The sequence below is a fragment of the Glandiceps talaboti genome, chromosome 19 (assembly GCF_964340395.1).
Source record: "Glandiceps talaboti chromosome 19, keGlaTala1.1, whole genome shotgun sequence".
NCBI lineage: Eukaryota > Metazoa > Hemichordata > Enteropneusta > Spengelidae > Glandiceps > Glandiceps talaboti.
Window position 1 is genome coordinate 7995030 of NC_135567.1, and position 21034 is coordinate 8016063.

The following is a 21034-nucleotide window of genomic DNA, read 5'->3' on the forward strand; positions in this document are numbered from 1 at the left end:
CAAAACCTCTAGTGCAAGTAATGTGAAAGGTGAGAATAAGCTTCTACTAATTCAAGACTTTATATCATCAAAAAGGGGATCATTTGATGTCTGTTATGAAACAGAAGTCATAAATGATGGCCAAACTAAACTTGTGGTGCGTTCGGCTACACAACAACCAAAGCCAGATCAGGTTACACTCCCCCAATGGATTTCTGCAAACGTCCTTATACTGAGAACGCTTATTCAACATGGTCTATCACAGGATGTAATCTTAATTAAGCTACCTCGAGCATACAATTAATATTGGTGACTATGCCTAATCATACATCACCAAATCTGTTATCATGTTTTAGGACTTAAAATATAGGAAGAACCAGGCTTTGGCAACCTTGCCATAGAGAACGGTTGACCTCCACCTGTCACTCTATGACCACCTCTCCCACAAAAAACTAAACCTACGATAAAATCACGCTCTTTCAACCCTACTGGCAAGGAAATGTGTTTTGATTTCCAAAACACAATTGGCTGTCACAGGAAAGGACACAACACAATCACTGAGTCTAAATTGGAATAAACTTGTTAAACTGAAACTGCGACAATCACTCTCTTTCCTATGAATTCAAATCAGTTACACGAACCTTATCTCTAAATCAAAACAAATTACACGACTTTTGTAACACAGTATTTCTGGTAAACCAAACTTACTACAGGACCTGTATAACACCAACTACAAAGCCTGGTTACAGAAGTACCTACATATAAAAGACTAGCATATGCAGAGACAACAAAGTGCACTTACAGTTCACAATGAACAGCTTACCTGTGTTTTTATTTGTACTTTGGTATCCAGCCAATGCCATGCAGTCAACTTAATGTGTGCCATTATGCAGTGTTCCTACCTTAAAGCAAACTGGTACACCAGGATACTTTAATATTATCAGATTACTACACACCGAGGCTGGTTTACCCAACCCACTGGAAGACAACTGACTCCTTGATATTGTGAAACGTGGCATCTCACGTGGTAATGGATCACCACCAAAGCAAAAACTCCCTATAACACCCACAATTTTATTAGACATTCATATACAGTTGGATTTAATCATTCCGTTCAATGCAACCTTCTAGTCAGTCTGCCTAGTAGCCTTCTTCACATTCACAAGAAAGTCTACACTGTTACAACAAATGGCCTAACTACCAGCAGATGATAAATATCTGCACAGGTCGGACATCTAATTATATACAGACTATGCTATCTTAAGCATAAGACATACCAAGATGATTCAGTACAGACAATGTGTATTACAATTGTCATTACATGCTATTCCTAATTCTTTTCTTTGTCCAATTGCATCCATTAAACACATACTCCATCTCTGCCCTTCAATCAAAACAACCAGCCATTTGTTCTCATATGGTTACTCAAAACAGTGATTTCAAAACCCTCAGTTAACACTAACCCACACAAATTTCACTAAATCATTAAAAGTGGAACTAATTAGTTGTGGATACAAGTCATTACAGTACTCAGGTCATTCTTTCCATAGAAGTGGAGCCACTTTTACATTTAGGGATACCATCAATTTTTATCAAGCATCAAGGTGACTGGCGATCCAATGCCTTTGAACTTTATACAATTGCTAACAATGACACTAAGCTTAAGGTCACAAAATCCTTTGCATTGGCGTTATCTTAATTATGACGTGGACAAGTAAAACTGCAATTTGTACATAGTGTTGGTTCACTGTGTCAATGTAGGGGATTTTCAGAATTGACCACATTTGCTGTTTGTAATATATAAATAAAAATTGACCCTTGACACCAACACTTGGCTGGTGCTATTTATTATTTGTATTGTTAGCTGTTTGATAGTCATTTAAGTGTAATTATGATGAAAATATCCAGGCCATGCCCTTCCATATCAACTAATAGGCCAAACATGTGCTCACTTAATAACAAATATTAATGCTTTGACGTTGAATATTGCAAATTCTATTGTTTATATATGTAGATATGAGGAGCTCAAAATTGGATTCATTTCAACCATAAAGTCTATGTAACACAAAAAATAAACTTGTCTTTACCGGCTTTGGGTCTAACCAAGGTTTCTCCAGATAATCCAACATCATATTTAACCATGGTCAAACATGTTCATCCGTGATCCCCCAAAAATTCAGCTATGCCTTATACACCACGGTGGACCATGATTGACTGTGGTTTTGCATCATGGAATTTTGACAGTGAATGACATGGTGCCAATTACCAAGCATGGTCAACCATGGTTACTACCAAAGTCAGAACACGGTCAACCATGGTAATTGACCATAGTGAACCAAGTTCTAACCATAGTTAACCATGTTGTAGAAAGCAGGGAATTGATAGACTTACCCAAGATTCATTTGTATCATTCACACCATAACCATTCTCCAAGCAGGATTTTACCTTCTCTATATTTCCACTCCCAGCAGCAATGAGAAACTAATATAAAACAAACATATGTAATGTTTAGACTAATTTACACCATTTTTACAAATTATGTCAAAATGAAATCAAAAAGTTGCTTCCTGTAAACACAGTGTTAATAATATCTCAATATTTCCTTTTAGATGACAGTGAATATGTATGTCAACAACTTACAGTAAATATTAATACCTAAGGTAATTTACCTATTATGTCAATAACTTACAGTAAATATGAATACATAAGGTAATTACCTATTATGTCAATAACTTACAGTAAATATGAATACATAAGATAATTACCTATTATGTCAATAACTTACAGTAAATATGAATACATAATGTAATTACCTATTATGTTAATAACTTACAGTAAATATGAATACATAAGGTAATTACCTATTATGTCAATAAATTACAGTAAATATGAATACATAAGGTAATTACCTATTATGTCAATAAATTACAGTAAACATTAATACATAAGGCGATTACCTATTATGTCATATTGTATGAGGTGAGATTAGTGCCAAAACACTTGTCTTAACATTATTTTAAGTTAACATTTTCATTTTATTCTCCCATTTTGTCTCCATTTTTATCTAATTAGTAATTGTGTTCACATTTTTATTTCAACCTCTTATTTTGTTTGCATTTTTATCTCATTGTGTTTGCATTTTTTTTTCATTTTTATCTCATTTTGTTCACATTTTTATTTCAACCTCTCATTGTGTTTGCATTTTTATTTAATTGTGTTCACATTTTTTTTCATTTTTATCTCATTTTGTTCACATTTTTATTCCAACCTCTCATTTTGTTCACATTTTTATTCCAACATTTCATTGTTTGCATTTTTATCTCATTGTGTTTGCATTTTTATTTCAACCTCTCATTTTGTTTGCATTTTTATTCCAACATTTCATTGTGTTTGCATTTTTATCTCATTTTGTTCACATTTTTATTCCAACATCTCATTGTGTTTGCATTTTTAATTCAACCTCTCATTTTGTTTGCATTTTTATCTCATTGTGTTTGCATTATTATTTCAACCTCTCATTTTGTTTGCATTTTTATCTCATTTTGTTCACATTTTTATTCCAACATCTCATTGTGTTTGCATTTTTATCTCATTGTGTTTGCATTTTTATTTCAACCTCTCATTTTGTTTGCATTTTTATCACATTTTGTTCACATTTTTATTCCAACATCTCATTATTTGCATTTTTATCTCATTGTGTTCGCATTTTTATTTCAACCTCTCATTTTGTTTGCATTTTTATCTAATTGTGTTCACATTTTTATTTCAATCTCTCATTTTGTTTGCATTTTTATCTCATTGTGTTTGCATTTTTATTTCAACCTCTCATTTCGTTTGCATTTTAATCTAATTGTGTTCACATTTTTATTATTATTATTATCATTATTATTATTTTAATGTTGCATAAGTATACTTTAAGGCCTCCTTTACACAAAATGGCTGGTACAAATGGTTTGACATGGGCTAATGAATTGCTAGCAATTACTGATTCCCTTCGATTGTCATCCCAAGTTGGATCATTAGTCCTAGAACATGAAGAAACAACTGTGTTCTCAACAACACCCAATCATCGGGTAGAATGTTCGATTGAACTGAATACTCCAAAATATGTCCATGGAAACAACATAATATATCCATATGCCTATAATAGCCATAGCCATAGTATGATAAGTGAAACTGTGACTGATGAAGAGACCCTATAGTTGGTTTCAAAATGTTCATCTAGAAGGATCAACTATTAAGCTTACCGAACATATCGCTAAAAGTTTCCCTACACAACCAACCCAAAATTGTAAGGGTTCCAACCTGTACATAGCAACCACACGGCTGGTTAACTCTAACCAAAATACCATACAACCTGGATGAATTTTGTCCATGTTCGGAGCCCCATCCCCCTCTCATACATAGCTGTAGAACATTTTATAACCTCAACTTTTCTTGAACCTCGAGATGTTTGGCAAATTTCTACACCATCTGCATTTTCGATTTTGGGATATGCAGCACTCAAAAACTCAATCACCTCCAAGCCATTTAAATTTACAGGCATGTGTAATTTTTTTCTCACCAAGGCCAGCTTTCACCAATTCCCTCTTTTCCTGCAAAGTAGGAACCCAATCCTAACGCGACCCAAACGTGTGGCCAAGTTGGACGCCCGGCTGGTCGACTCCATGAGCGGGATGCAGATGCAGTGCCCTCACAGACCTGCCATGACGAGGACAACTCCTAGAACGAAAACACCTACTCGATCAACTCACTCCTCAGCACTTGTGTCTCCGTTGTTGGAGTAGCTGTAGTCATAATCTGGGCACGGGTTGGCGGTGTCTATAGAGCTTGGCATGATTGGACATTGCGTGGAGAGTCCCCAACATGCCCGACGCTCGATTGTGATTGAGAGATGGTGGGTGATGTGATCAAAGGGGGGAGCAGCGTTCTTCCTCCGGATAGAGCTTGTCTAAGCAAGCTGCTGGCCTCATTCAGTGCCTGACATGCCTCAGATATCATGGCACTGTTCAGAGAAGCGAATCTGTCTGTACTAGAAGTATTGGAGTGGCCGCTGCCCCACTTCTACGATGACCAGACGATATTTTCAACCACAGAAACATGTGCCCTTTAACTTAGTACTTTATTATCACAGATGATTGAAAGTTTCACGAAAGCGTGACACTGAACAAAGAGTCCAGTCACCTTTAAGTACAGGTGTCAAAAACTTCCTAAATCTGTCCAACGAATTAAAACGATAGCGAAAGTATTTATTTTGGGTAAAATTTAAGAATTTCACACTGACAGGAAAGCCAACTCTAGGCTAGGGAGATACATAAATTATGATAATGAGATAGATAATAAAAATATGAACACAATGACAACCAAATAAAAATGTGAACACAATTAGATAAAAATGCAAACAAAATGAGAGGTTGAAATAAAAATGTGAACACAATTAGATAAAAATGGAGACAAAATGGGAGAATAAAATGAAAATGTAAACTAAAAAAAATACCGCCAATGGCGTTGTAGCACAACTGTACAGTTTCTAATAGTTTATCCATATGCTAGTCCATGCTAACAATAAGTGGTCATTTGTTGAATAACTATCCAGTTGCCTATCCAACCATGTTGCTATCTTTACGATATATGCTATCATTTGGCTGTTGCTATGGGCGTGGTCATGTTGTTAGATATATTTGCATACATTTTTGTATGTTTTTGTTCACTTGTGTATGAATTCCTGATATTATCTTTGCAATATTCGTGATTATTTGGCTGTTGCTATGGCGTGGTCTTGTTGCTAGGCATATTTACATACATTTTTTGAATGTTTATTCAATTGTCTATTAATCACTTGTTATCTTTGCAATATATGTCATCATTTGGCTGTTGCTATGGGTGTGGTCTTGTTGCTAGGCACATTTGCATACATTTTTTTGAATGTTTGTTCATATGTCTTTCTATTCCTGTTGTTATCTTTGCAATATAGGTGATTATTTGGCTGTTGCTATGGGCGTGGTCATGTTGCTAGGCAAATTTACATACATTTTTTGAATGTTTATTTATTTGTCTTTCTATTCCTGTTGTTATCTTTGCAATATACGTGATTATTTAACTGTTGCTATGGGCGTGGTCATGTTGCTAGGCAAATTTACATACATTTTTTGAATGTTTATTCAATTGTCTATTAATTCCTGTTGTTATCTTTGTGAAATACACGACCGTTTGGCTGTTGCTATGGGCGTGGTCATGGTTGCTAGGGTATTTGCAAACATTTTTTGAATGTTTACTCATTTGCCTACCAGATGATGTTGTTATTTGACCAAAATATACTGCCATTTGGTTGTTGCTAAGGGTGTGTTCATGGTCGCTAGGGCCAATTTTGTCAAAATGGTTTGAAGAAAATCTGCATAATTACACTTTCAGAAACATCTGACCAAGTTTCAGACTCATTGACCAAGTACTTTTTGAGATATAAGTTTTTGACCAAAAATGAACATTTTTACATCTAATTTGCATATCACTCATGGAATCATTGTATGTTTAATATTTCTTTGTCCATACATCCCTAGATACATTCCCATTAAATTTCAGCCCAATCTGCTCAGTACTTTTGGAATTATAGATTTTTAACCTAAAAGACACATTTTTAGCCCCAATTTGCATATCACTGATGGAATCATCATGTCATGAACAAATCTTACTTTACACCCCCTTAAGAATGTTCCCATCAAATTTCGCACCAATCTGCCCAGTAGTTTCTGAGTTTAAGTTTTTTGACCAAAAACCACATTTTTTGACCCAAATCACACACCTGTGATGCGATCATTTTGATTTGAACAATTTCCCAACTAGACACCCAAGGTAATGGACCCACCAAATATAATGGCAATCGGTTCAGCGGTTTTTGACTTTAAGTTGTTTACACACACACACACATCCACACACACACACACACACACACACACACACACACACACACACACACACAAACACACACACACACACAGACGCCGGGCGATCCCTATAGCACTACTGAACCTCAGTTCAGTTGTGCTAATAATGTTAAGACAAGTGTTTTGGCATTAATCTCACCTCATAGTAGTGTCCATGGTAGTTTAGTACCTACATTTGGGTTTCTTTGTATAGTTCAGTGGTACATTGCAAATTCTATATCAATTATTTGATTGTTAATTGGATCACATTATTACATGAGCACAAGACACAGTGTGATCTGAAGGAAGCCATCACAGGTGAAATACATTAAAGTGAAATGTTAGATGTCAGACTGACAAAGGAATCTTTGTCTTTGCGTTAACACTGTTACTGTATTAAAATGAGCCATTTTAGCTCTATGTTGTGAATGTATTTCGGTAGTTAATTTGTATAATCCTTTTATAGTGGAAATAAGTGGAATTAACAAACTATAGTAAAAACCTAAATTAGATTTTGTCAAAGCTTTACAATGCCGTCGATTGATATTTGAAAAATGTTGTGCCAATGGCGTTGTACCACAACTGTACAGATTTTAAAAATGTTTTGCACATGGATACAGTATAGGTATTGATTTTTACCCCTAATTTGCATATCACTGATGGGATCATCATGTCGTGAACACTTCTTAATTTAAACACCCTTAAGAATGTTCCCTTCAAATTTCACACCGATCTGCCCAGTAGTTTTTGTTTTTTGACAAAAAATAACATTTTTTTATCCAAATCATACACCGGTGGTAAGATCATTCTCATCTGAACAATTTCCCAACTATACACCCAAGTAAATACACCCAGTGGATTTTGACTTTAAGTTGTTCACACACATCCACACACATCCACACAGACAGACAGACAGACAGACAGACAGACAGACACTTGGTGATGCCTATAGCACTACTGAACCTTATCAGTTCAGTTGTGCTAAAAAACATACATTCTCATAGCTTTTGACTTTAAGTTGTTCACACACACATCAACACACACACACACACACACACACACATTCCTTGATGCCTATAGCACTACTAAACCTAGTTCAGTTGTGCTAAAAAAACATACATCATCAGCTTACCCCCCCCCCCCCTCCCACCCACACCAACATTTGAAATCATACAGAGATCACTTCCATCATGCAGTCTCCAGCATTATGAATTCTACTTGTATCCAGCCCTATTTGAGTGGATACCACACAAACTGTATCCATATCCTGTACTGGAACACAATATCCAGTAGTGTATTCCACGTTGAATTCTGGTGGAAATTGCACTGGAATTATTTAGGCTAGCTTCTATAACTGTATTCTGATGTTCCATCTCTATTGGAATACACTGCCTTTATTGTACATGGATTCTGGTAGTCTCCATTATGTATTGTGAAGAATTCTACTGGATACTACCAGTATCCGTAATAGTATAAACCTCAATACACTATGTATGTATACTGGGCCAATTCACAAAGTGTAAGAATGAACAAATTTGAGACCTTGACCTTTGACCTTGAGGGTCAAGCATTAAATCAAGCCAATTTGTCTATCACAGACACATTGTATTTTCTGAGGGTTGTGTCTTCAACGAAGACTAAAAGATAGTTTGCATTGGATAATATGGGGGTAGACACTTGAATGGGCTCTTTATTAGTTTTGAGTTATGCAGAAAATAGTGATTTTTAATTATCAATATTGTTGCCACTCAGTAAAAGTGATATGAGCTCCAAAAATAATGATTGTGTATAGTTCTTTTCTTCAAGATTACTTGTGAACATGCTTTAAAAGAAATTGGCAATATGTAAATACCTAAATGTGTATATGATAGGCAGGACTTGTCTTGACTTTGATAATTGACCCTGAAGGTGATTGCGATAAATGAATTGGCTTTTTAATTAAGATAGTCCTAACATTAACAATACCATTGTGATACTATCATAGGCCATTAACAATACCATTGTGATACTATCATAGGCCATTAACAATACCATTGTGATACTATCATAGGCCATTAACAATACCATTGTGATACTATCATAGGCCATTAACAATACCATTGTGATACTATCATAGGCCATTAACAATACCATTGTGATACTATCATAGGCCATTAACAATACCATTGTGATACTATCATAGGCCATTAACAATACCATTGTGATACTATCATAGGCCATTAACAATATACTCATCGGATTTAGCGCTATGGCAAGGTGGTCATCCTATGAAAACATGTGAGTATTTACCTTATCAAATAAAAAAGTTATAGTCAAACACATTAAATAATAACACATTGGAATGGTTGTACATATCATATAATCGATAAATAAGATATTAGCTAATCAAAACTCAACCTACTTCTCCAACTGCATCTATTTTGGCACCAGCTTCCAGCAACAATTTACAGATATCAAAATGTCCACTGTCAGCGGCATAATGTAGACTTGTCCTCTTGTCCTGTAATTAAATAATACAAAATATATTACTCTTTCTGTTATAATAATGTATCATATCAATAATTACGATTGTAATCTTATTGTGTAAACAAATAATACATTTTTTGAATGTTTATTCATTTGTCTATTAATCCCTCTTGTTATCAGTGTGAAATACACCACTTTTTGGCTGTTGCTATGGGCGTGGTCATGGTTGCTAGGGATATTTGCATATATGTTTGAATGTTTATTCAATTGCCTATTAATCCCTGTTATCATTACAACATCAATGATCATTTGGCTGTTGCCATGGGCGGGGTCTTGTTGCATACATTTTTCAACCGTTTGGCTGTTTCTAAGGGCGTGATCATGGTTGCTAGGGATATTTGGATACTGTCTATTAACTTCTATGCATCATAGCATGTATTTATTATTTTAGTTTAATTTAGTTTAGTTTAGTTCAGTTCAGTTCAGTAAAAAAACAATATCGACAGTTTGTATACGACTGAGACGATAAATCCATTCCTACTTGGTATACATTGCATAGCACACCATTTGGTGCTATGTACAAGTCAGGCCGCCGAGAAAGTGCCGTATCTGAGGAAATACCAACAAAGTCTCACTGATATATACTATCACTTTTTAAGATCAGCCGTACACACTGAAACAGTGAAATAAATACAAGTTATCCTCAACGATCCCTGTCTGAAATACCTGTCTGAAATACATAGAAGTTCATGAAGTACGGTGGTTCTCCTTCTACTCTGCCCTTGAAACTATATATCACACGTATGGATCGCTCGTTACATATTTCGAAGAACAAGCTGAGAAATTACCTACCGCAAAAGGTTTGGCAAAGACTATGCGTCAGTATGAATTCGTTGCTACAATGCACCTACTCATGGATGTAATTCCTGTCCTTACTCACCTCAGTATAGTATTTCAAGCATCAGACATTGATATAGCAATCGTACAAGCCTCACTACAAATTACGACTACGCAGTTAGAAGGATTAGTTACAGATAACGGAAAATTTCTCTCTGATCTTGAGAAAATGAAGGAAACTGACAAGTATGTCGTTTGTGGTCATGACATTAAAACAACACCTAATGTGGTAAAATACTTCGCTAACTTTAGGCGTGACTTTATTCAGAACATCCTAGAAAACCTAAGGCTGCTTTCACAAAAACTTGTTAGGGGGGGGGAGATTTTTTGTAAAACCCTAATTTTTTTTTCAAGTACCCCCCTGCCATATTCCGAAATTTTTCAAGTACCCCCCCCCCCCCCCCCACCTACCAAAGCACCAAATATTTCAAGTACCCCCTACCCGAATAAATTTTTTTTTGGAATACTCTTCCTGTGCGTTAACATTCCATACCAAGTACAAAACTGTACATAATACACTTAATCCCAACTTTGTCCATTTTATATATAATCAATTTGTATATTGTGTATATATATATATATATACACAAACACCAGTTAAAACAAAATGATGTTATGTTAACCAGTGCATTGCCGTTCCAAAAAAACATATACTTGTAAATAAATTACACTTTGAATAACTCTTGTAAGATGATGATGATGATGATGATGATGATGATGATGGTGGTGGTGATGATGATGATGGTAGTGGTGATGATGAAGAAGAAAAAGGAGAAGATGGAGAACCCTTTCAAACATAAATCAAGTAGATCAAGTCGAATATCAGTCTTTCCTTTGTAATGTTTTAGAAGAGGAGGAAGAAGATGACGATTTGGATGATGATGATTTGAATGATGTTGATGATGATTTACGACTGACAATGCCTAGTGCAATATTGACATGAAAAGATAATTTATTTGTTAATTTTTTAAATGAGTATGTTTGTGTATTATTATTATTATTATTATTATGTGCTGCTTCAGATATGTTTTTAACAGAGATATGTTTTAAGCATTCCAAAAAAATCCACAGTTTGTGCAAACACTACTTTATGAAAATGTTTATTGAGACTATATTGGAGTATTTGCTCATATTGTTTCAGTTCACTACCTCATTCCTGCCATATATCTTTAGGGTAACTTTATATTGAGAGTTATGTCAAAGTTTAATTTATCTTTATATTTACAAGTAATAGTATATTCATGCAAAGTTGAAAAGTATGTGCAAAAAACTTATTTTACTTTTTCTCTGTTAACTCAGCTTGTGAGATATTGTCTTCTGTTTCAAATGTAGCAGACGTTGCCAATATGCTAATTTTAGGAAATATTTAGAATGTGTTATTAAAAGTTTATGTTGAAAATTATAGTCATATCTATAGGATGAAAAAATACCTTGCACAGACGTTTTTGATACTTGTCAAGTATGTTTTAGTGCAGGTGCATCTTTTACATTTTGATGGCAGGCTGAGATGAACATTTTCCAACTCTTTTTTTTTTACTTCCAAGAGCTGCAAATGTAAAATATTGTCTGTCATATTTGTCTGTCATTTAATACTAGTAAGAATTTACATGGAAAAGTTACATATCATTGTGATAACCACAAACCAAAACACAGTCATGTCACAAAGAATATTTTCAGTACAGTGTAAAGGTAATTTCACACATTAAATGAACCAAATTTCAGTAGATAGTAGTGTACATGAAAGACACTGATATTTTCAGATAAAAAACAATCTACGACTCAATTCGCCCATTTCAATTTATCATTACATTAACAGTTTATTAAAAGAAAATTTAAAATTTGACTATTTTTGTTTTTCATTTCACTAATTTGTGAGCAACTGTTGTTTGTAGCTGCTGCTGCTGCTGTTGTTGTTGTTGTTGTTATTGTTGTTGTTGTTGTTGTTGTTTTTGAAAAAGGAAGACCAACATTTTAAAAGCTTATTTTCCCATGTTTGAAAAGTCATGATGTCAATTTATTTTCAGGTACCCCCCCCCTACAACCCATAACATTTTTTTCAGGTACCCCCCCCCCCACACACACACACTATCCATATATTTTCAAGTCCCCCCCCCCCCCCCCCGAACAAGTTTTTGTGAAAGCAGCCTAAGTGAGAGATTTCCTCAACAATCAACCGAGTTAATAAATGCATTCGCTGTTCTAGCCATGCGGCCGCTATCATTTTTGTCCAAAGATGAACTTACTGAATATGGAAACCAAGAAATCGGAGTATTTACTTAGTAAATCACTTCGGGGAAGCTAAAACATGCGGCGATGATACAGTTGTAGATCGCACAGTGGATCCAGCATGTGTAATGCGTGAATGGGCAACCGCCAAAGAACTTGTGTTGTCAAAGTTATACCCACGCGATAAGATTGTGGAAACTGATGTATATTTTTCAAAGAGACCAGTTTCTGAACTTGGTAAAGCTTATATTACCTATCCAAACAGCAGATTGTGAACGCGGGTTTTCCATTCAGAATAAGATCAAAACAAACATTCAATATAGACTTGAACCTGATAGACTGGATGTCTTATCGCTGATCTCAGCTGAGGGACCACCGATTGATATATTTCCATTTGAGGAGGCTCTTAAAGAATGGAAAACAGCAAAACAAAGACGCATAGAAAAAAAAATAGTGACTTTTTGTGTAGGGTCTATGCTTTACTGTGGATAATTCACAAAGATAATCAGTCAGCAATTGTTTTAACAATTAAACAGGCATCACGTTGGAGAGAGATGTGTTTATCAAAAGTCAGTGATACAATTATCAAAGTAACCATCATGAGTTCATGAACTCATCAAGTCTTGAACAGTACATTGACAATGATTGACAGTAACAATGAACAACAGTTAGTCAGCTGTAGTTATAGAAAATATGACTCCACTCTAATCAGTTTTCACATTTGTATGTAAACACTGAAATAAGATTGGTGCAGGATTAAACTTACCTGTAATTGTGTTATATATGAGTGTTTTATTGAGTTTGTTATAGACTAGTACATTTGGTGTAATGATAAATTTTGTGATGTCCCACACAAACAAAAATAAGATGACCCAGAAAAATGAAAGTCTCGAGACACAATGTTCCACTCTGAGAAAAAGCTGGCTGCAACACTGCTGCTACTAGAAAAAAAAATGTCTTGGCAGGGAAATGATGCACAAGTTCGAGTGTACTGTTCAACCTGCCAGTACCTCTCCAACCAGGACACTTGTCAGATCATGACAAACATTTTCAAACACATGTCAGGGACCAGTAAGTTCCGTTGGCCTGTGGTACATATATATATTTGTTCTTGTCTCTGTTTCTTTCATAAATTTTTTAAATATTACTTCAGGTAAGGGTTCAAACATAAAATTATACACATACATGTATCACCTAGCTACCACACTAGTTACAGAACATGCCATGTAAATGTTTGGCTGTTTCACAATCAGTGCTTCACTTATCTTGCATTTTGGGGCAAAAGTGAACTTGAAGGTAATGGTAATCTTCATACTATTGGATAGTTTATAAAAGAATATATAAAAGAACTTAATCTAAATTGTTCTAGTCTCTTCAGTATGAATTAGTTAGTAGGGATGAATATACTTCTTATTTCGGACACTACATGTATCGACACTACAAAGTAATCAAATTCAAGTTTCTATTGTACACGAGGTATGACATCCTAAAGTGCTCTAATATACCAGTGATTTTACTATACATGCAATATCAATGCCCCTATACCAATGTTACAGGCCCACTTTTATAACATGGAAAACTTATTGAAAAAGTTCAAAGCTTGGCAATATTACCTCAGAGGCTATGAATAACCTAAAAATTGCCTAAATAGAATCAAATAACTCCAGATCTGCCAGGGGTGAAACCCCTTGGACTATCTCACCCCAGAGGCTACTCATTTGTTAACCCAACAATAATATTCACCAAAATTGGTAAAAAAAACTTCAAAAGCCTCTAGGGGAGACCCCCTAGGACCCCCATAAGGGGTACACATGTCCCAGTCTCAAATCAAAGTTCTTTCCTCCACTTCTTACTGTCAAGATGCTATGGAACTTTATTTCAAAAACGTTTCAACCATATGTGGTTGCTTTTTACATGTTAGAGCTTGTAAAGCTTGCAAATTATTGTCTGAAAGTGTCTGTGAATAGCCTGAAAATTGGCTTTAAGAGTAAAAATATTCCAGGGCTTCTAGAGGGAGACCAGCTAGAACCCCCTCCCCCCATAAGAGGTAGACATGTCCCAGTCTCAAATTAAAGTTCTTTCCTCCACCGCTTACTGTCAAGATGCTATGAAAACTTTATTTTAAAAATGTTTCAACCTTATGTAGTTGCTTTTCACATGTTAGAACTGTCTTGTAAAGCTTGGAAATTATTGTCTGACAGTGTCTGTGACTCCCTAGAACCACCCCCCCCCCCCCAGCCCATACACATACACTCACACAAGAGGTGGACATATCCCAGTCTCAAAGCTCTTCCCTTTACAGCTTACTGGCAAGATGCTATCAAACTATTCATGGGGGTCAGTGACTTTTTGTCCGCCCAATGGAAAAAAACACTGACCACCCCCAACTCCCCAGGCTGGAGAAACTGACCAGTCTGTCTGAATGCTTGAGCTCACCAATCAAGTTTCCGAATTGCATTTTCTGTGTGTCACCATACCATGGCATAAAAACTATCAATGATGTTTATATTTAATTGAAAATCAAACATGTATTGAAATATGTAGTTTTCTAAATATAATCTATGTGATAGACCAGCAAATTTTTACTCTCTTTATAACCCTGTGCGAAAACCAAACAGAAAATTGTGGCAACAAAAGTAGGTGTTCAACATAGGCGTCAAAAAAAAATTCGGATATCTCAAAGACGGAAAGAAAAATAAAAGTTGCCAGTATAGGCGAAGGAGAAAAAAAATAATTCACAGGCAAGCAGGTGAAAAAAAATAATGACTCCACCAATCTCCCCCCCCCCCTTATGCATAGGTTTAGCCTGTGTTTTATTATCTATATAAATAGATAAATAAATAAATAAATAAATAAATAAATAAATAAATAAATAAATAAATAAATAAATAATAAACAGAAAAACCTAAATAAATATACATGGGATTCTAAAGTAATGGATAACTATCAATAAACATATATGTATGTATATACCGGTCTCTGAATGAGAGAATATAGGATATGTTTCTATATATACCATCTATATGTTGTTAATATAAATAGGATATATAGAAACAAATAGTCTATTATTTCAATAGTATACAGACATGTATATACATATAGACATGTTTATAGACAGTTATCCATGAGTTTAAAATGATCTTTCATTTACCCATGCATATTTATTTATTCTTTATTTATTTACTTGTTTGTTTGTTTGTTTGTTCGTTTGATTGCAACACGGTTCCTGTGCTCCCTGTGCACATACATGAAGTAGTGGGTTCTTGCCTGTGTCATTAATAATTTCAGTACTAAACTGATAATTTACTAAAACCCCAATTTGTTCTTGTTTTATAACATACATATATTTTTAATTTTGTTCCTCACATTTTTGCTATGGCATTTTTTAATAAGACTGTTGATATTACATTGTACCATGCCTTGATATCATTGAGTTGAGCCCAAAATGTTGACCAATGCTTGAATTTCATGGTATTTTACTATGGGCACTATCTTGTTTCTCGGCATACAATTTCGCAATGCTCATTCATTTACCTTCCCATCACCAGTGTTATTTTGGCATTATACGTCATTGTTTACCTGTTGCTATGGGTGTGGTCTTGTTACTAAGGGCATTTACATATTCTACAATAATGTTTATTCACTTGCAAACCCATCCCTGTTATAATTGTCAAGAAACCTATCATTTGACTGTTGCTAAGGGTTTGGTCATAGTTGCTAGGGTCAATTACATAAGTATGACACATTCACTATTTGCAGACTCGCAGTAACACTTTCAGAATCATAACCAAATTTCATCTCCAGTAGTTAGAGAGGTAAAGTTCAATACCAAAATCACTGCATCATCTACAAGACAGACATACAAACAGACAGACAGACAGACAGACAGACAGACAGACAGACAGACAGGCATTTTACATTGAACCAAAGTGTAGTTCAGTGTTTAAGTTAGGTACAAATGTAGGCACAGTTTTCAAACAACCTCAGGGAGAGATTAATTCCAGTTCCATTCACACACAATTGTCATTATGTTAAGTACCCCATAAAAATTCTCATGGTTTAATTAGATCAATAAAGCAATAATTTCTGTATACTCTTTTTGCCTGACTGGCATTTCAACTAAAGAATCATGTTTTTTTTAGCTCTAATAATTTCTAAAGGGATGTAATTAATATCACCTAATCTACATCCCCAGAAACATCCCTGCGATAGTCACTACATGAAAGATATCGTATCCCTGTATTGACAGATAATACTAATACCTACATCCTAAGAACACAACAGGTTGAATATACCATACTGGACTGTTCTAATTTAACTTATTTCATCAGTGGGTTAGTCTAGTTCCTATACAGTATCGTTATGATTTATACCTTCACTTACAGTATAGTCAAGGCTCTGATGAAAGGTGTTAATTATGGCTCAGCCCCATTGTGAGTAAAAGATGAACAGCACATACCACTAGTAATAAAGGGGTGTCATCACTGCTCACTAAATGTTAATTTGGTACTGTTTTTACAATGTCCAACCAGGACTCCACCGCAGGTATGTTTAAACTAAATCACTTGGGGACTCAACAACATAATCATGTTTATATGAATGCTGTATGAGGGAGCACAGGAATGTGTGCTGATTGAGGGACTTAGGGGTAGACCATTCGATATCCTTGGGAGGACTGGAAGATTGATGGAGAGTCATTATTTTTTTTCCCACCTGCTTGCCTGAGAATTATTTTTTTTCTCCTTCGCCTATGCTGGTAACTTTTTTTTTCTTCTTTGCTTCTTTGAGATATCCGGAGTTTCCTTTACGTCCATGTTGAAGGCCTACATCTGTTGCCACAATTTTCTGTTTGGTTTTCGCACAGGGTAATACAGAGAGTAAAAAGATGCTGTTCTATCACACAGATTTTATTTAGAAAACTACATATTTCATACATGTTTGATTTTCAATTAAATAAACATCATTGACGTTTTTATGCCATGGTATGATGACGCACTGAAAATACAAATCGGAAACTTGATTGGTGAGCTCAGACATTCAGATAGACCGGTAAGTTAAGGGTCTCCCCCTAGAAGCCCTGGAGGTTTTTACTTCTATGGGCAATGTTTAGGCTATTCACAGACACTTTCAGACAATAATTTGCAAGCTTTACAAGACAGCTCTAACAATTGTAAAAAGCAACTACTGTCAATTTGGTAGTCAAGATTCAATGTTTGGTAGTCTATATACCTTTGACTACTGCCAATTTGGTAGTTAAGATACAATGTTTGGTAGTCTATATACCCTTGACTACTGCCAATTTGGTAGTTAAGATACAATATTTGGTAGTCTATATACCCTTGACTACTGCCAATTTGGTAGTCAAGATACAATGTTTGGTAGTCTATATACCCTTGACTACTGCCAATATGGTAGTCAAGATACAATGTTTGGTAGTGTATATACCCTTGACTACTGCCAATTTGGTAGTCAAGATACTATGTTTGGTAGTCTATATACCCTTTACTACTGACAATTTGGTAGCTAAGATACTATGTTTGGTAGTCTATATACCCTTGACTACTGTCAATTTGGTAGTCAAGATACAATATTTGGTAGTCTATATACCCTTAACTACTGCCAATTTGGTAGCTAAGATACTATGTTTGGTAGTTTATATACCATTGACTACTGTCAATTTGGTAGTCAAGATACAATGTTTGGTAGTCTATATACCCTTTACTACTGACAATTTGGTAGTTAGGATACAATATTTGGTAGTCTATATACCCTTAACTACTGCCAATTTGGTAGTCAAGATACAATGTTTGGTAGTCTATATACCTTTGACTACTGTAAATTTGGTAGTCAAGATACAATGTTTGGTAGTCTATATACCCTTGACTACTGCCAATTTGGTAGTCAAGATACAATGTTTGGTAGTCTATATATCCTTGACTACTATCAATTTGGTAGTCAAGATACAATGTTTGGTAGTCTATATATCCTTGACTACTGTCAATTTGGTAGTCAAGATACAATGTTTGGTAGTCTATATACCCTTTACTACTGCCAATTTGGTAGTCAAGATACAATGTTTGGTAGTCTATATACCCTTGACTACTGCCAATTTGGTAGTCAAGATACAATGTTTGGTAGTCTATATACCCTTGACTACTGCCAATTTGGTAGTTAGGATACAATGTTTGGTAGTCTATATACCCTTGACTACTGCCAATTTGGTAGTCAAGATACAATGTTTGGTAGTCTATATACCCTTGACTACTGACAATTTGGTAGTTAAGATAAAATGTTTGGTAGTCTATATACCCTTGACTACTGCCAATTTGGTAGTTAGGATACAATGTTTGGTAGTCTATATACCCTTGACTACTGCCAATTTTGTAGTCAAGATTCAATGTTTGGTAGTCTATATACCCTTGACTACTGCCAATTTAGTAGTCAAAATACAATGTTTGGTAGTCTATATACCCTTGACTACTGACAATTTAGTAGTCAAAATACAATGTTTGGTAGTCTATATACCCTTGACTACTGTCAATTTGGTAGTCAAGATACAATGTTTGATAGTCTATATACCCTTGACTACTGTCAATTTGGTAGTCAAGATACAATGTTTGGTAGTCTATATACCCTTGACTACTGCCAATTTGGTAGTCAAGAAATTATGTTTGGTAGTCTATATACCCTTGACTACTGACAATTTAGTAGTCAAAATACAATGTTTGGTAGTCTATATACCCTTGACTACTGTCAATTTGGTAGTCAAGATACAATGTTTGGTAGTCTATATACCTTTGACTACTGTCAATTTGGTAGTCAAGATACAATATTTGGTAGTCTATATACCCTTGACTACTGCCAATTTGGTAGTCAAGATACAATATTTGGTAGTCTATATACCCTTGACTACTGTCAATTTGGTAGTTAAGATACAATGTTTGGTATTCTATATACCCTTGACTACTGTCAATTTGGTAGTCAAGATACAATGTTTGGTAGTCTATATACCTTTGACTACTGTCAATTTGGTAGTCAAGATACAATGTTTGGTAGTCTATATATCCTTGACTACTGCCAATTTAGTAGTCAAGATACAATGTTTGGTAGTCTATATACCTTTGACTACTGTCAATTTGGTAGTCAAGATTCAATGTTTGGTAGTCTATATACCTTTGACTACTGTCAATTTGGTAGTCAAGATACAATGTTTGGTAGTCTATATACCTTTGACTACTGTCAATTTGGTAGTCAAGATACAATGTTTGGTAGTCTATATACCTTTGACTACTGTCAATTTGGTAGTCAAGATACTATGTTTGGTAGTCTATATACCTTTGACAACTGTCAATTTGGTAGTCAAGATTCAATGTTTGGTAGTCTATATACCTTTGACTACTGTCAATTTGGTAGTCAAGATACAATGTTTGGTAGTCTATATACCTTTGACTACTGTCAATTTGGTAGTCAAGATTCAATGTTTGGTAGTCTATATACCTTTGACTACTGTCAATTTGGTAGTCAAGATACAATGTTTGGTAGTCTATATACCTTTGACTACTGTCAATTTGGTAGTCAAGATTCAATGTTTGGTAGTCTATATACCCTTGACTACTATCAATTTGGTAGTCAAGACACAATATTTGGTAGTCGATATATCCTTGACTACTGCCAATTTAGTAGTTAAGATACTATGTTTGGTAGTCTATATACCCTTGACTACTGCCAATTTGGTAGTCAAGATACAATGTTTGGTAGTCTATATACCCATTACTACTGCCAATTTAGTAGTCAAGATACAATGTTTGGTAGACTATATACCCTTGACTACTGCCAATTTGGTAGTTAAGATACTATGTTTGGTAGTCTATATACCCTTGACTACTGCCAATTTGGTAGTCAAGATATAATGTTTGGTAGGCTATATACCCTTGACTACTGTCAATTTGGTAGTTAAGATACAATGTTTGGTAGGCTATATACCCTTGACTACTGTCAATTTGGTAGTCAAGATACAATATTTGGTAGTCTATATACCCTTGACTACTGCCAATTTGGTAGTCAAGATACAATGTTTGGTAGGCTATATACCCTTGACTACTGTCAATTTGGTAGTTAAGATACAATGTTTGGTAGTCTATATACCCTTGACTACTGCCAATTTGGTAGTCAAGATACAATGTTTGGTAGTCTATATACCCTTGACTACTGCCAATTTGGTAGTCAAGATACAATGTTTGGTAGTCTATATACCCTTGACTACTGCCAATTTGGTAGTTAAGATACAATGTTTGGTAGTCTATATACCCTTGACTACTGCCAATTTGGTAGTCAAGATACAATGTTTGGTAGTCTATATACCTTTGACTACTGTCAATTTGGTAGTTAAGATACAATGTTTGGTAGTCTATATACCCTTGACTACTGCCAATTTAGTAGTCAAGATACAATGTTTGGTAGTCTATATACCCTTGACTACTGCCAATATGGTAGTCAAGATACAATGTTTGGTAGTCTATATACCCTTGACTACTGCCAATTTAGTA

At 35.0% G+C, this 21034-nt stretch overlaps 1 protein-coding gene across 1 annotated transcript in view; it reads right to left on the reverse strand.

The window, feature by feature from the left end:
- Positions 1–324: 324 nt before the first annotated feature.
- Positions 325–21034, reverse strand: part of LOC144450390 (ankyrin repeat domain-containing protein 46-like) — a 70963-nt gene continuing 50253 nt past the window's right edge. The window contains exons 3-5 of the mRNA XM_078140992.1: positions 9301–9399; positions 2371–2460; positions 325–507 (exon numbers count right to left, since the gene is read on the reverse strand). Coding sequence (XP_077997118.1) covers positions 325–507; positions 2371–2460; positions 9301–9399 — 372 coding nt within the window. The remainder of the gene's footprint in view (positions 508–2370; positions 2461–9300; positions 9400–21034) is intronic.